The sequence below is a fragment of the Durotheca rogersii genome (assembly GCF_024521655.1).
Source record: "Durotheca rogersii strain YMJ 92031201 chromosome Unknown GGS23scaffold_123, whole genome shotgun sequence".
NCBI lineage: Eukaryota > Fungi > Ascomycota > Sordariomycetes > Xylariales > Xylariaceae > Durotheca > Durotheca rogersii.
In genome coordinates this window covers 202-14,855 of record NW_026251354.1, presented here as the reverse complement: position 1 = coordinate 14,855, position 14,654 = coordinate 202, and the positions used below count along the sequence as shown (strand labels likewise).

Here is a 14,654-nt window from a genome sequence, read left to right as displayed (position 1 = left end):
GATGTACGGGGTCGATATAATAAAAACTGCAGAAGAACGTAGCTGGGTAGATTATGATTTGACGAGTTGTTATACGACAGTAATGTCTATTTTAGGTCAGCCAGATGTTGATAAAGCTTGTAGACTAAGCGAGAAATCCGTACTCGAGATGACAGCAGAAGATCTTTTGTTTAATTACATAATTTTAGAAGTAGAGTTTATATTTAAACCAGGAACTAAGTATCCTAGTATACCATGTAGGGTAGATGACAACGCTGAAATTTACCCTTTGAGAGGAAGAAGTATTATCACGGGTAGCGAATATCTAGTAGCTAGATCGGTGGGTTGTGAATTAATCGTGAAAGACGGTGTAAAAATACCTTTTATAAGTAGAGAAAAAGATCGTAAAACAGATACTGATAATAAAAAGAATGAAAATGACGAAGGTGTTAGAGGTAATACAGAGTATAGCTATGATTTAGACTACCCCACACCATTTCGAAATATTATAAAAGATTTACAATCAAAAAGACGGGAACACCCGAAGAAGAGTTTTTATAATTTAATGTATAAAGAAATAGGTAATTCTATCTACGGACAAGTTTCAATGGGTCTTAGCGGAAAAACTAATTTTGATATTAAATCGCAAACTTATGTTAGATTAGAAGGAGGGGTTTTATCAAATCCGATTTTATCAAGCTACATCACCGGTTTTACAAGAGCTTTAATAGGAGAATGTTTACATAATATAGAAATATTGGGAGGTAGAGTAGTTTCGGTTACGACAGACGGTTTTATTTCAGATGTCAAAGACCTTGAAAGTAAATTATTAAGTTTAAATAAGCGTAATCTAAACTGTCTTTATTTATACAGAGGGATAAGAGGAATATTAACTAATATCGAAGGACAAGAAACTGATGTACGAGGACTGGAAATTAAAAACGAAGAATTAACCGGTTTAATATCATGGAAAACTAGGGGGCAATTAGGGTTTACTGACGGAGGAATATCAGCAGCTACCGGTTTTCAAGCAAGGTTTTTAGAAAAAGCTTTCTTAATAAAAGAGTTTAGCCGTATAATGAACGATAAGAATATTTCTAACGATTTCGATTTTATCCAAACTAGTTTAAGAAGTGCTAAAGATGTTTATAAATATGGACACAATGTAATTATAAAATACAAAGATCGTAGATTTAGTTTAGATTTTGATAACAAACGTTGTATTTTAGAAGATTCTAAAGAATCAAACTTTAAAGACACGAGACCATGAACAGACGTGGAATCTTATAGAAAAATAAGATTGTTGAACGAAACTGTGAATACTCCGGTATTTGTCAAGAATAGTTTTAATAAACTGCCTTCAAAAACATATAAAACAAATATCGAAACAGCTATCAGAAATTTTGTAAAAGCTAGTTTTGCTCTGACTGTTGAAAATCGTTTTGGTTTACCAGATGATTGTTTTAAAGATTATAAATCTATTATAGATTTTATCAAAGAGTATCCACCAGCACTTGAGGCAAAAATAAGTAAGTCTAGTATATCGCATTTAAAGACTCGTAATTCAATAAGTCGTACAGTACCGCGAACTAAAGAAACAGAGGGTTTTGTAGACTATGTAAAAAGTAAATTCGCTAGTTTTGATGCTGAACGTTTCTTCAGAGAAGTTAAGATGTAATAGTTAAGGGCAAATAATTTATAGTGAAGTCTTTGTTAAGTTAAGAACAAAAATTCTATGCAAAGTTTCACGGTTTTATTATTAACGTTTAAAAATGTCAACTGTTGTCAACTAGGCTTTAACACAGTTCTATCATCAATAATATCAGTTAGACTCACAAAATTTCGAGTTTTTTCTGCGTCTAGCAAAAGTCAACACCATGCACTCGTCTATGCATCTACTGGAAGCGGACAAAAGATTAAGGGTGTTGAAAATATGGTATTTATTACAAAGTTAATAATTTATATTTAAAGCATTTATTAGCCATGCTAATAAATACAATATTTTTTAAATTAATAACTTATCCTCTGGGTGGGTTGGTTTTACCAGCAGGGTGTTTGATTACTTTTCAAACTAAAAATCGTTATCAACGAAAGGGCTAAATACCGAAAGATCTGAAAAAGACACAATTTTCCAAGTGTCATAAATTTCTAGTAGGTATTTAGACAGAGGATAGTCCGGCTGTTCAGTATTTCAGTCGGTTCGGGTATTTATTAGAAGTTCGCCTTTTCTGTTAGATTGCAGCGATTAGAGATAATTGTCAAGTTGCGGTTAGGTAGGAATCTTTTTGGAAAGGGTAAGCAGTGTTCAATTCATGATGTTAAAACTTAACGGGTTAGCAGCCCAATCTAATTTTTAACCACCCCTTGAAAGAATCTTATTAGCAAGATCTACAGAACAAGTTCACCATTTAATTTAGAATTAATACCAATTAATAGATATGATATAAACGAATTACGATCAGTGTTATTAAGGCGTTGTCTAACGTATACGAAATTAGTGAGATGTAAGCTAGTGGGTTTAATAAACACTCGTAATATTATGATTGAGTTACCTGTTAATTAGGAGCTTGTTAATCGGTGAACAAAACTAAACAAAATTAAATAAGATAAATTTTAAAATGATAAAGCTACAAATACAAATACAATTACAAATACTAATTTTGACTTTAAATTCCTGGCAGATATTCTAATTATTGAAGATGGTTTGGTAAAATTACGTGATTTAGAAATAAAGGATATTAATTATCTTAGAGTATTGATTCCTAATTTAGAAAAATTATTTCTTAAGTTGAATAGATTGAGTGATAATGGTTATGTCAACGACCCTTCTTTAAATCTACCGATAGTAGAATGGTTATTAAAAGAATTGGTTTTTAAGAATATTAACGAGAAACAGCCCTTGGATAAATTCGAAGGTTCTTTAGTTTTAAACACCATGTTTTATAATCTGATTTTACTATTATTAAAAATGTTGGTTCTTGAGATAGAAATATGGTTAGAAAATAAGAATGATGAAGATTCTAATGATGAAGAAGATTCTAATGAAGAATTAATAGGTGATTTAACAGAGGATGTTAAAAACCTCCGGGCCAGTTTAAGAAGAATGCTTAACCCAGTTCTGATAAACAAATTATCAAATAAAGGTATTAACCTAAACTTAAGCATTATAACCGGTTATGATAGTGAATACGAATTAAAATCTTCGTTAGAAATGGTTAATGAATTATTATCAATACAGTTAGCGGGTAGTACAGGATTTTATGTCAAAATACCTGTTTTGGATAATAAAGCTATTGAGATAGAAGATTTTAAAATAAAAGGAAGTATTTTAAAGGATGAAGACACTTACATAAAACTTTGTTGCAGAAGCATAGATAAATTAATTAAGGATATAAGAAATAAAGCATATCTAGAAAATGATAAGCTATTAGAAAAACTGAGATTAAAATTCGAGACTTTGGAAGGCGTTGTAAAATTCGAGATGATAGGTTTTAACCTTTATAATTATCCAAAAAGTTCTGTTGAAACAAGTTTTAAATTTTTAAGTGATTATTCTTACAAAGATTTAATAATAAATTCTGAGAATTTGAAAAACGTTGAGCATTTTAACAATGTTTTAAACTTTATGAATATGTTGAACAGTTTGGCTTTTGAGGAAAAAGAAGTTTCTGATAAGATGAAAGCTTGTATTAAAAAGAGTGTTAATAAACCAAGATCTCGAATTACTTTTAAATTCAACGATAATAAATCAAGGGTTAACATAAGTCTTAATCGTACACTTTATCTATGTATGCACGAATCGACAGCTGATTTATCGATGTTGACTGGTTTTGAAGATTTTAAAGAATTATTAGACATTGTAGGTAGATCGTTTGTGACTAGAGGGAAACCCTTGAAGTTAGATTTTTGTAAAAGTAATGTACATATTAGAGATACAATTTTACTCGCTCCTCAAGGAAGTAAGAGTCTAGCAGCACTCGGTTACATCTATGGTAATGATTATAAGAAAATAGACATCGGTAAGTATAGGTACGGTCTGATGAAAGCTTTGTTAAAAGATAATAAAAGTTTGTTTGAGGAATATGGAGTAAGAGACGCGGTAATCACTCATAAGCACGCTATTAGTATGGAAGAATTTAATCTGACTGTGGATAAAACCGGGGTACCTCTAACATTATCAGGGATTGGTAAAGCTTATGTAATTAAAGAATGGAGGAGAGAAAATTACAAGGGTTATCAAGTACGTGATGATATTTACTTAGGAAATTTGATGAGACGTATAACTCCAAAAGACGCTCGTGGGACCCTATTATCTAAGTATTTAATAAATTATATAGCAGGTTCAAGAGGTGGGCGTAATGAGTCTATGATGTACGGGGTCGATATAATAAAAACTGCAGAAGAACGTAGCTGGGTAGATTATGATTTGACGAGTTGTTATACGACAGTAATGTCTATTTTAGGTCAGCCAGATGTTGATAAAGCTTGTAGACTAAGCGAGAAATCCGTACTCGAGATGACAGCAGAAGATCTTTTGTTTAATTACATAATTTTAGAAGTAGAGTTTATATTTAAACCAGGAACTAAGTATCCTAGTATACCATGTAGGGTAGATGACAACGCTGAAATTTACCCTTTGAGAGGAAGAAGTATTATCACGGGTAGCGAATATCTAGTAGCTAGATCGGTGGGTTGTGAATTAATCGTGAAAGACGGTGTAAAAATACCTTTTATAAGTAGAGAAAAAGATCGTAAAACAGATACTGATAATAAAAAGAATGAAAATGACGAAGGTGTTAGAGGTAATACAGAGTATAGCTATGATTTAGACTACCCCACACCATTTCGAAATATTATAAAAGATTTACAATCAAAAAGACGGGAACACCCGAAGAAGAGTTTTTATAATTTAATGTATAAAGAAATAGGTAATTCTATCTACGGACAAGTTTCAATGGGTCTTAGCGGAAAAACTAATTTTGATATTAAATCGCAAACTTATGTTAGATTAGAAGGAGGGGTTTTATCAAATCCGATTTTATCAAGCTACATCACCGGTTTTACAAGAGCTTTAATAGGAGAATGTTTACATAATATAGAAATATTGGGAGGTAGAGTAGTTTCGGTTACGACAGACGGTTTTATTTCAGATGTCAAAGACCTTGAAAGTAAATTATTAAGTTTAAATAAGCGTAATCTAAACTGTCTTTATTTATACAGAGGGATAAGAGGAATATTAACTAATATCGAAGGACAAGAAACTGATGTACGAGGACTGGAAATTAAAAACGAAGAATTAACCGGTTTAATATCATGGAAAACTAGGGGGCAATTAGGGTTTACTGACGGAGGAATATCAGCAGCTACCGGTTTTCAAGCAAGGTTTTTAGAAAAAGCTTTCTTAATAAAAGAGTTTAGCCGTATAATGAACGATAAGAATATTTCTAACGATTTCGATTTTATCCAAACTAGTTTAAGAAGTGCTAAAGATGTTTATAAATATGGACACAATGTAATTATAAAATACAAAGATCGTAGATTTAGTTTAGATTTTGATAACAAACGTTGTATTTTAGAAGATTCTAAAGAATCAAACTTTAAAGACACGAGACCATGAACAGACGTGGAATCTTATAGAAAAATAAGATTGTTGAACGAAACTGTGAATACTCCGGTATTTGTCAAGAATAGTTTTAATAAACTGCCTTCAAAAACATATAAAACAAATATCGAAACAGCTATCAGAAATTTTGTAAAAGCTAGTTTTGCTCTGACTGTTGAAAATCGTTTTGGTTTACCAGATGATTGTTTTAAAGATTATAAATCTATTATAGATTTTATCAAAGAGTATCCACCAGCACTTGAGGCAAAAATAAGTAAGTCTAGTATATCGCATTTAAAGACTCGTAATTCAATAAGTCGTACAGTACCGCGAACTAAAGAAACAGAGGGTTTTGTAGACTATGTAAAAAGTAAATTCGCTAGTTTTGATGCTGAACGTTTCTTCAGAGAAGTTAAGATGTAATAGTTAAGGGCAAATAATTTATAGTGAAGTCTTTGTTAAGTTAAGAACAAAAATTCTATGCAAAGTTTCACGGTTTTATTATTAACGTTTAAAAATGTCAACTGTTGTCAACTAGGCTTTAACACAGTTCTATCATCAATAATATCAGTTAGACTCACAAAATTTCGAGTTTTTTCTGCGTCTAGCAAAAGTCAACACCATGCACTCGTCTATGCATCTACTGGAAGCGGACAAAAGATTAAGGGTGTTGAAAATATGGTATTTATTACAAAGTTAATAATTTATATTTAAAGCATTTATTAGCCATGCTAATAAATACAATATTTTTTAAATTAATAACTTATCCTCTGGGTGGGTTGGTTTTACCAGCAGGGTGTTTGATTACTTTTCAAACTAAAAATCGTTATCAACGAAAGGGCTAAATACCGAAAGATCTGAAAAAGACACAATTTTCCAAGTGTCATAAATTTCTAGTAGGTATTTAGACAGAGGATAGTCCGGCTGTTCAGTATTTCAGTCGGTTCGGGTATTTATTAGAAGTTCGCCTTTTCTGTTAGATTGCAGCGATTAGAGATAATTGTCAAGTTGCGGTTAGGTAGGAATCTTTTTGGAAAGGGTAAGCAGTGTTCAATTCATGATGTTAAAACTTAACGGGTTAGCAGCCCAATCTAATTTTTAACCACCCCTTGAAAGAATCTTATTAGCAAGATCTACAGAACAAGTTCACCATTTAATTTAGAATTAATACCAATTAATAGATATGATATAAACGAATTACGATCAGTGTTATTAAGGCGTTGTCTAACGTATACGAAATTAGTGAGATGTAAGCTAGTGGGTTTAATAAACACTCGTAATATTATGATTGAGTTACCTGTTAATTAGGAGCTTGTTAATCGGTGAACAAAACTAAACAAAATTAAATAAGATAAATTTTAAAATGATAAAGCTACAAATACAAATACAATTACAAATACTAATTTTGACTTTAAATTCCTGGCAGATATTCTAATTATTGAAGATGGTTTGGTAAAATTACGTGATTTAGAAATAAAGGATATTAATTATCTTAGAGTATTGATTCCTAATTTAGAAAAATTATTTCTTAAGTTGAATAGATTGAGTGATAATGGTTATGTCAACGACCCTTCTTTAAATCTACCGATAGTAGAATGGTTATTAAAAGAATTGGTTTTTAAGAATATTAACGAGAAACAGCCCTTGGATAAATTCGAAGGTTCTTTAGTTTTAAACACCATGTTTTATAATCTGATTTTACTATTATTAAAAATGTTGGTTCTTGAGATAGAAATATGGTTAGAAAATAAGAATGATGAAGATTCTAATGATGAAGAAGATTCTAATGAAGAATTAATAGGTGATTTAACAGAGGATGTTAAAAACCTCCGGGCCAGTTTAAGAAGAATGCTTAACCCAGTTCTGATAAACAAATTATCAAATAAAGGTATTAACCTAAACTTAAGCATTATAACCGGTTATGATAGTGAATACGAATTAAAATCTTCGTTAGAAATGGTTAATGAATTATTATCAATACAGTTAGCGGGTAGTACAGGATTTTATGTCAAAATACCTGTTTTGGATAATAAAGCTATTGAGATAGAAGATTTTAAAATAAAAGGAAGTATTTTAAAGGATGAAGACACTTACATAAAACTTTGTTGCAGAAGCATAGATAAATTAATTAAGGATATAAGAAATAAAGCATATCTAGAAAATGATAAGCTATTAGAAAAACTGAGATTAAAATTCGAGACTTTGGAAGGCGTTGTAAAATTCGAGATGATAGGTTTTAACCTTTATAATTATCCAAAAAGTTCTGTTGAAACAAGTTTTAAATTTTTAAGTGATTATTCTTACAAAGATTTAATAATAAATTCTGAGAATTTGAAAAACGTTGAGCATTTTAACAATGTTTTAAACTTTATGAATATGTTGAACAGTTTGGCTTTTGAGGAAAAAGAAGTTTCTGATAAGATGAAAGCTTGTATTAAAAAGAGTGTTAATAAACCAAGATCTCGAATTACTTTTAAATTCAACGATAATAAATCAAGGGTTAACATAAGTCTTAATCGTACACTTTATCTATGTATGCACGAATCGACAGCTGATTTATCGATGTTGACTGGTTTTGAAGATTTTAAAGAATTATTAGACATTGTAGGTAGATCGTTTGTGACTAGAGGGAAACCCTTGAAGTTAGATTTTTGTAAAAGTAATGTACATATTAGAGATACAATTTTACTCGCTCCTCAAGGAAGTAAGAGTCTAGCAGCACTCGGTTACATCTATGGTAATGATTATAAGAAAATAGACATCGGTAAGTATAGGTACGGTCTGATGAAAGCTTTGTTAAAAGATAATAAAAGTTTGTTTGAGGAATATGGAGTAAGAGACGCGGTAATCACTCATAAGCACGCTATTAGTATGGAAGAATTTAATCTGACTGTGGATAAAACCGGGGTACCTCTAACATTATCAGGGATTGGTAAAGCTTATGTAATTAAAGAATGGAGGAGAGAAAATTACAAGGGTTATCAAGTACGTGATGATATTTACTTAGGAAATTTGATGAGACGTATAACTCCAAAAGACGCTCGTGGGACCCTATTATCTAAGTATTTAATAAATTATATAGCAGGTTCAAGAGGTGGGCGTAATGAGTCTATGATGTACGGGGTCGATATAATAAAAACTGCAGAAGAACGTAGCTGGGTAGATTATGATTTGACGAGTTGTTATACGACAGTAATGTCTATTTTAGGTCAGCCAGATGTTGATAAAGCTTGTAGACTAAGCGAGAAATCCGTACTCGAGATGACAGCAGAAGATCTTTTGTTTAATTACATAATTTTAGAAGTAGAGTTTATATTTAAACCAGGAACTAAGTATCCTAGTATACCATGTAGGGTAGATGACAACGCTGAAATTTACCCTTTGAGAGGAAGAAGTATTATCACGGGTAGCGAATATCTAGTAGCTAGATCGGTGGGTTGTGAATTAATCGTGAAAGACGGTGTAAAAATACCTTTTATAAGTAGAGAAAAAGATCGTAAAACAGATACTGATAATAAAAAGAATGAAAATGACGAAGGTGTTAGAGGTAATACAGAGTATAGCTATGATTTAGACTACCCCACACCATTTCGAAATATTATAAAAGATTTACAATCAAAAAGACGGGAACACCCGAAGAAGAGTTTTTATAATTTAATGTATAAAGAAATAGGTAATTCTATCTACGGACAAGTTTCAATGGGTCTTAGCGGAAAAACTAATTTTGATATTAAATCGCAAACTTATGTTAGATTAGAAGGAGGGGTTTTATCAAATCCGATTTTATCAAGCTACATCACCGGTTTTACAAGAGCTTTAATAGGAGAATGTTTACATAATATAGAAATATTGGGAGGTAGAGTAGTTTCGGTTACGACAGACGGTTTTATTTCAGATGTCAAAGACCTTGAAAGTAAATTATTAAGTTTAAATAAGCGTAATCTAAACTGTCTTTATTTATACAGAGGGATAAGAGGAATATTAACTAATATCGAAGGACAAGAAACTGATGTACGAGGACTGGAAATTAAAAACGAAGAATTAACCGGTTTAATATCATGGAAAACTAGGGGGCAATTAGGGTTTACTGACGGAGGAATATCAGCAGCTACCGGTTTTCAAGCAAGGTTTTTAGAAAAAGCTTTCTTAATAAAAGAGTTTAGCCGTATAATGAACGATAAGAATATTTCTAACGATTTCGATTTTATCCAAACTAGTTTAAGAAGTGCTAAAGATGTTTATAAATATGGACACAATGTAATTATAAAATACAAAGATCGTAGATTTAGTTTAGATTTTGATAACAAACGTTGTATTTTAGAAGATTCTAAAGAATCAAACTTTAAAGACACGAGACCATGAACAGACGTGGAATCTTATAGAAAAATAAGATTGTTGAACGAAACTGTGAATACTCCGGTATTTGTCAAGAATAGTTTTAATAAACTGCCTTCAAAAACATATAAAACAAATATCGAAACAGCTATCAGAAATTTTGTAAAAGCTAGTTTTGCTCTGACTGTTGAAAATCGTTTTGGTTTACCAGATGATTGTTTTAAAGATTATAAATCTATTATAGATTTTATCAAAGAGTATCCACCAGCACTTGAGGCAAAAATAAGTAAGTCTAGTATATCGCATTTAAAGACTCGTAATTCAATAAGTCGTACAGTACCGCGAACTAAAGAAACAGAGGGTTTTGTAGACTATGTAAAAAGTAAATTCGCTAGTTTTGATGCTGAACGTTTCTTCAGAGAAGTTAAGATGTAATAGTTAAGGGCAAATAATTTATAGTGAAGTCTTTGTTAAGTTAAGAACAAAAATTCTATGCAAAGTTTCACGGTTTTATTATTAACGTTTAAAAATGTCAACTGTTGTCAACTAGGCTTTAACACAGTTCTATCATCAATAATATCAGTTAGACTCACAAAATTTCGAGTTTTTTCTGCGTCTAGCAAAAGTCAACACCATGCACTCGTCTATGCATCTACTGGAAGCGGACAAAAGATTAAGGGTGTTGAAAATATGGTATTTATTACAAAGTTAATAATTTATATTTAAAGCATTTATTAGCCATGCTAATAAATACAATATTTTTTAAATTAATAACTTATCCTCTGGGTGGGTTGGTTTTACCAGCAGGGTGTTTGATTACTTTTCAAACTAAAAATCGTTATCAACGAAAGGGCTAAATACCGAAAGATCTGAAAAAGACACAATTTTCCAAGTGTCATAAATTTCTAGTAGGTATTTAGACAGAGGATAGTCCGGCTGTTCAGTATTTCAGTCGGTTCGGGTATTTATTAGAAGTTCGCCTTTTCTGTTAGATTGCAGCGATTAGAGATAATTGTCAAGTTGCGGTTAGGTAGGAATCTTTTTGGAAAGGGTAAGCAGTGTTCAATTCATGATGTTAAAACTTAACGGGTTAGCAGCCCAATCTAATTTTTAACCACCCCTTGAAAGAATCTTATTAGCAAGATCTACAGAACAAGTTCACCATTTAATTTAGAATTAATACCAATTAATAGATATGATATAAACGAATTACGATCAGTGTTATTAAGGCGTTGTCTAACGTATACGAAATTAGTGAGATGTAAGCTAGTGGGTTTAATAAACACTCGTAATATTATGATTGAGTTACCTGTTAATTAGGAGCTTGTTAATCGGTGAACAAAACTAAACAAAATTAAATAAGATAAATTTTAAAATGATAAAGCTACAAATACAAATACAATTACAAATACTAATTTTGACTTTAAATTCCTGGCAGATATTCTAATTATTGAAGATGGTTTGGTAAAATTACGTGATTTAGAAATAAAGGATATTAATTATCTTAGAGTATTGATTCCTAATTTAGAAAAATTATTTCTTAAGTTGAATAGATTGAGTGATAATGGTTATGTCAACGACCCTTCTTTAAATCTACCGATAGTAGAATGGTTATTAAAAGAATTGGTTTTTAAGAATATTAACGAGAAACAGCCCTTGGATAAATTCGAAGGTTCTTTAGTTTTAAACACCATGTTTTATAATCTGATTTTACTATTATTAAAAATGTTGGTTCTTGAGATAGAAATATGGTTAGAAAATAAGAATGATGAAGATTCTAATGATGAAGAAGATTCTAATGAAGAATTAATAGGTGATTTAACAGAGGATGTTAAAAACCTCCGGGCCAGTTTAAGAAGAATGCTTAACCCAGTTCTGATAAACAAATTATCAAATAAAGGTATTAACCTAAACTTAAGCATTATAACCGGTTATGATAGTGAATACGAATTAAAATCTTCGTTAGAAATGGTTAATGAATTATTATCAATACAGTTAGCGGGTAGTACAGGATTTTATGTCAAAATACCTGTTTTGGATAATAAAGCTATTGAGATAGAAGATTTTAAAATAAAAGGAAGTATTTTAAAGGATGAAGACACTTACATAAAACTTTGTTGCAGAAGCATAGATAAATTAATTAAGGATATAAGAAATAAAGCATATCTAGAAAATGATAAGCTATTAGAAAAACTGAGATTAAAATTCGAGACTTTGGAAGGCGTTGTAAAATTCGAGATGATAGGTTTTAACCTTTATAATTATCCAAAAAGTTCTGTTGAAACAAGTTTTAAATTTTTAAGTGATTATTCTTACAAAGATTTAATAATAAATTCTGAGAATTTGAAAAACGTTGAGCATTTTAACAATGTTTTAAACTTTATGAATATGTTGAACAGTTTGGCTTTTGAGGAAAAAGAAGTTTCTGATAAGATGAAAGCTTGTATTAAAAAGAGTGTTAATAAACCAAGATCTCGAATTACTTTTAAATTCAACGATAATAAATCAAGGGTTAACATAAGTCTTAATCGTACACTTTATCTATGTATGCACGAATCGACAGCTGATTTATCGATGTTGACTGGTTTTGAAGATTTTAAAGAATTATTAGACATTGTAGGTAGATCGTTTGTGACTAGAGGGAAACCCTTGAAGTTAGATTTTTGTAAAAGTAATGTACATATTAGAGATACAATTTACTCGCTCCTCAAGGAAGTAAGAGTCTAGCAGCACTCGGTTACATCTATGGTAATGATTATAAGAAAATAGACATCGGTAAGTATAGGTACGGTCTGATGAAAGCTTTGTTAAAAGATAATAAAAGTTTGTGTGAGGAATATGGAGTAAGAGACGCGGTAATCACTCATAAGCACGCTATTAGTATGGAAGAATTTAATCTGACTGTGGATAAAACCGGGGTACCTCTAACATTATCAGGGATTGGTAAAGCTTATGTAATTAAAGAATGGAGGAGAGAAAATTACAAGGGTTATCAAGTACGTGATGATATTTACTTAGGAAATTTGATGAGACGTATAACTCCAAAAGACGCTCGTGGGACCCTATTATCTAAGTATTTAATAAATTATATAGCAGGTTCAAGAGGTGGGCGTAATGAGTCTATGATGTACGGGGTCGATATAATAAAAACTGCAGAAGAACGTAGCTGGGTAGATTATGATTTGACGAGTTGTTATACGACAGTAATGTCTATTTTAGGTCAGCCAGATGTTGATAAAGCTTGTAGACTAAGCGAGAAATCCGTACTCGAGATGACAGCAGAAGATCTTTTGTTTAATTACATAATTTTAGAAGTAGAGTTTATATTTAAACCAGGAACTAAGTATCCTAGTATACCATGTAGGGTAGATGACAACGCTGAAATTTACCCTTTGAGAGGAAGAAGTATTATCACGGGTAGCGAATATCTAGTAGCTAGATCGGTGGGTTGTGAATTAATCGTGAAAGACGGTGTAAAAATACCTTTTATAAGTAGAGAAAAAGATCGTAAAACAGATACTGATAATAAAAAGAATGAAAATGACGAAGGTGTTAGAGGTAATACAGAGTATAGCTATGATTTAGACTACCCCACACCATTTCGAAATATTATAAAAGATTTACAATCAAAAAGACGGGAACACCCGAAGAAGAGTTTTTATAATTTAATGTATAAAGAAATAGGTAATTCTATCTACGGACAAGTTTCAATGGGTCTTAGCGGAAAAACTAATTTTGATATTAAATCGCAAACTTATGTTAGATTAGAAGGAGGGGTTTTATCAAATCCGATTTTATCAAGCTACATCACCGGTTTTACAAGAGCTTTAATAGGAGAATGTTTACATAATATAGAAATATTGGGAGGTAGAGTAGTTTCGGTTACGACAGACGGTTTTATTTCAGATGTCAAAGACCTTGAAAGTAAATTATTAAGTTTAAATAAGCGTAATCTAAACTGTCTTTATTTATACAGAGGGATAAGAGGAATATTAACTAATATCGAAGGACAAGAAACTGATGTACGAGGACTGGAAATTAAAAACGAAGAATTAACCGGTTTAATATCATGGAAAACTAGGGGGCAATTAGGGTTTACTGACGGAGGAATATCAGCAGCTACCGGTTTTCAAGCAAGGTTTTTAGAAAAAGCTTTCTTAATAAAAGAGTTTAGCCGTATAATGAACGATAAGAATATTTCTAACGATTTCGATTTTATCCAAACTAGTTTAAGAAGTGCTAAAGATGTTTATAAATATGGACACAATGTAATTATAAAATACAAAGATCGTAGATTTAGTTTAGATTTTGATAACAAACGTTGTATTTTAGAAGATTCTAAAGAATCAAACTTTAAAGACACGAGACCATGAACAGACGTGGAATCTTATAGAAAAATAAGATTGTTGAACGAAACTGTGAATACTCCGGTATTTGTCAAGAATAGTTTTAATAAACTGCCTTCAAAAACATATAAAACAAATATCGAAACAGCTATCAGAAATTTTGTAAAAGCTAGTTTTGCTCTGACTGTTGAAAATCGTTTTGGTTTACCAGATGATTGTTTTAAAGATTATAAATCTATTATAGATTTTATCAAAGAGTATCCACCAGCACTTGAGGCAAAAATAAGTAAGTCTAGTATATCGCATTTAAAGACTCGTAATTCAATAAGTCGTACAGTACCGCGAACTAAAGAAACAGAGGGTTTTGTAGACTATGTAAAAAGTAAATTCGC

At 31.1% G+C, this 14,654-nt stretch overlaps 4 protein-coding genes across 4 annotated transcripts; all 4 read left to right on the top strand.

Annotated features, from left to right (window-relative positions):
* Window positions 1-574: 574 nt before the first annotated feature.
* Window positions 575-1,407, top strand: GGS23DRAFT_591595 (uncharacterized protein). The gene has a single exon (XM_051517753.1). It carries the CDS (start codon window positions 587-589, stop codon window positions 1,247-1,249), a length of 663 nt encoding a protein of 220 aa, XP_051366912.1. The 5' UTR covers window positions 575-586; the 3' UTR covers window positions 1,250-1,407.
* A 3,514-nt stretch (window positions 1,408-4,921) lies between these two features.
* Window positions 4,922-5,754, top strand: GGS23DRAFT_591593 (uncharacterized protein). The gene has a single exon (XM_051517752.1). The coding sequence runs from the start codon at window positions 4,934-4,936 to the stop codon at window positions 5,594-5,596; it is 663 nt and encodes a 220-aa protein (XP_051366911.1). The 5' UTR covers window positions 4,922-4,933; the 3' UTR covers window positions 5,597-5,754.
* A 3,514-nt stretch (window positions 5,755-9,268) lies between these two features.
* Window positions 9,269-10,101, top strand: GGS23DRAFT_591591 (uncharacterized protein). Its single transcript, XM_051517751.1, has one exon. The coding sequence runs from the start codon at window positions 9,281-9,283 to the stop codon at window positions 9,941-9,943; it is 663 nt and encodes a 220-aa protein (XP_051366910.1). The 5' UTR covers window positions 9,269-9,280; the 3' UTR covers window positions 9,944-10,101.
* Window positions 10,102-13,614: 3,513 nt separating this feature from the next.
* GGS23DRAFT_591589 (uncharacterized protein) lies at window positions 13,615-14,447 on the top strand. Its single transcript, XM_051517750.1, has one exon. It carries the CDS (start codon window positions 13,627-13,629, stop codon window positions 14,287-14,289), a length of 663 nt encoding a protein of 220 aa, XP_051366909.1. The 5' UTR covers window positions 13,615-13,626; the 3' UTR covers window positions 14,290-14,447.
* The last annotated feature ends 207 nt before the right edge of the window (window positions 14,448-14,654 follow it).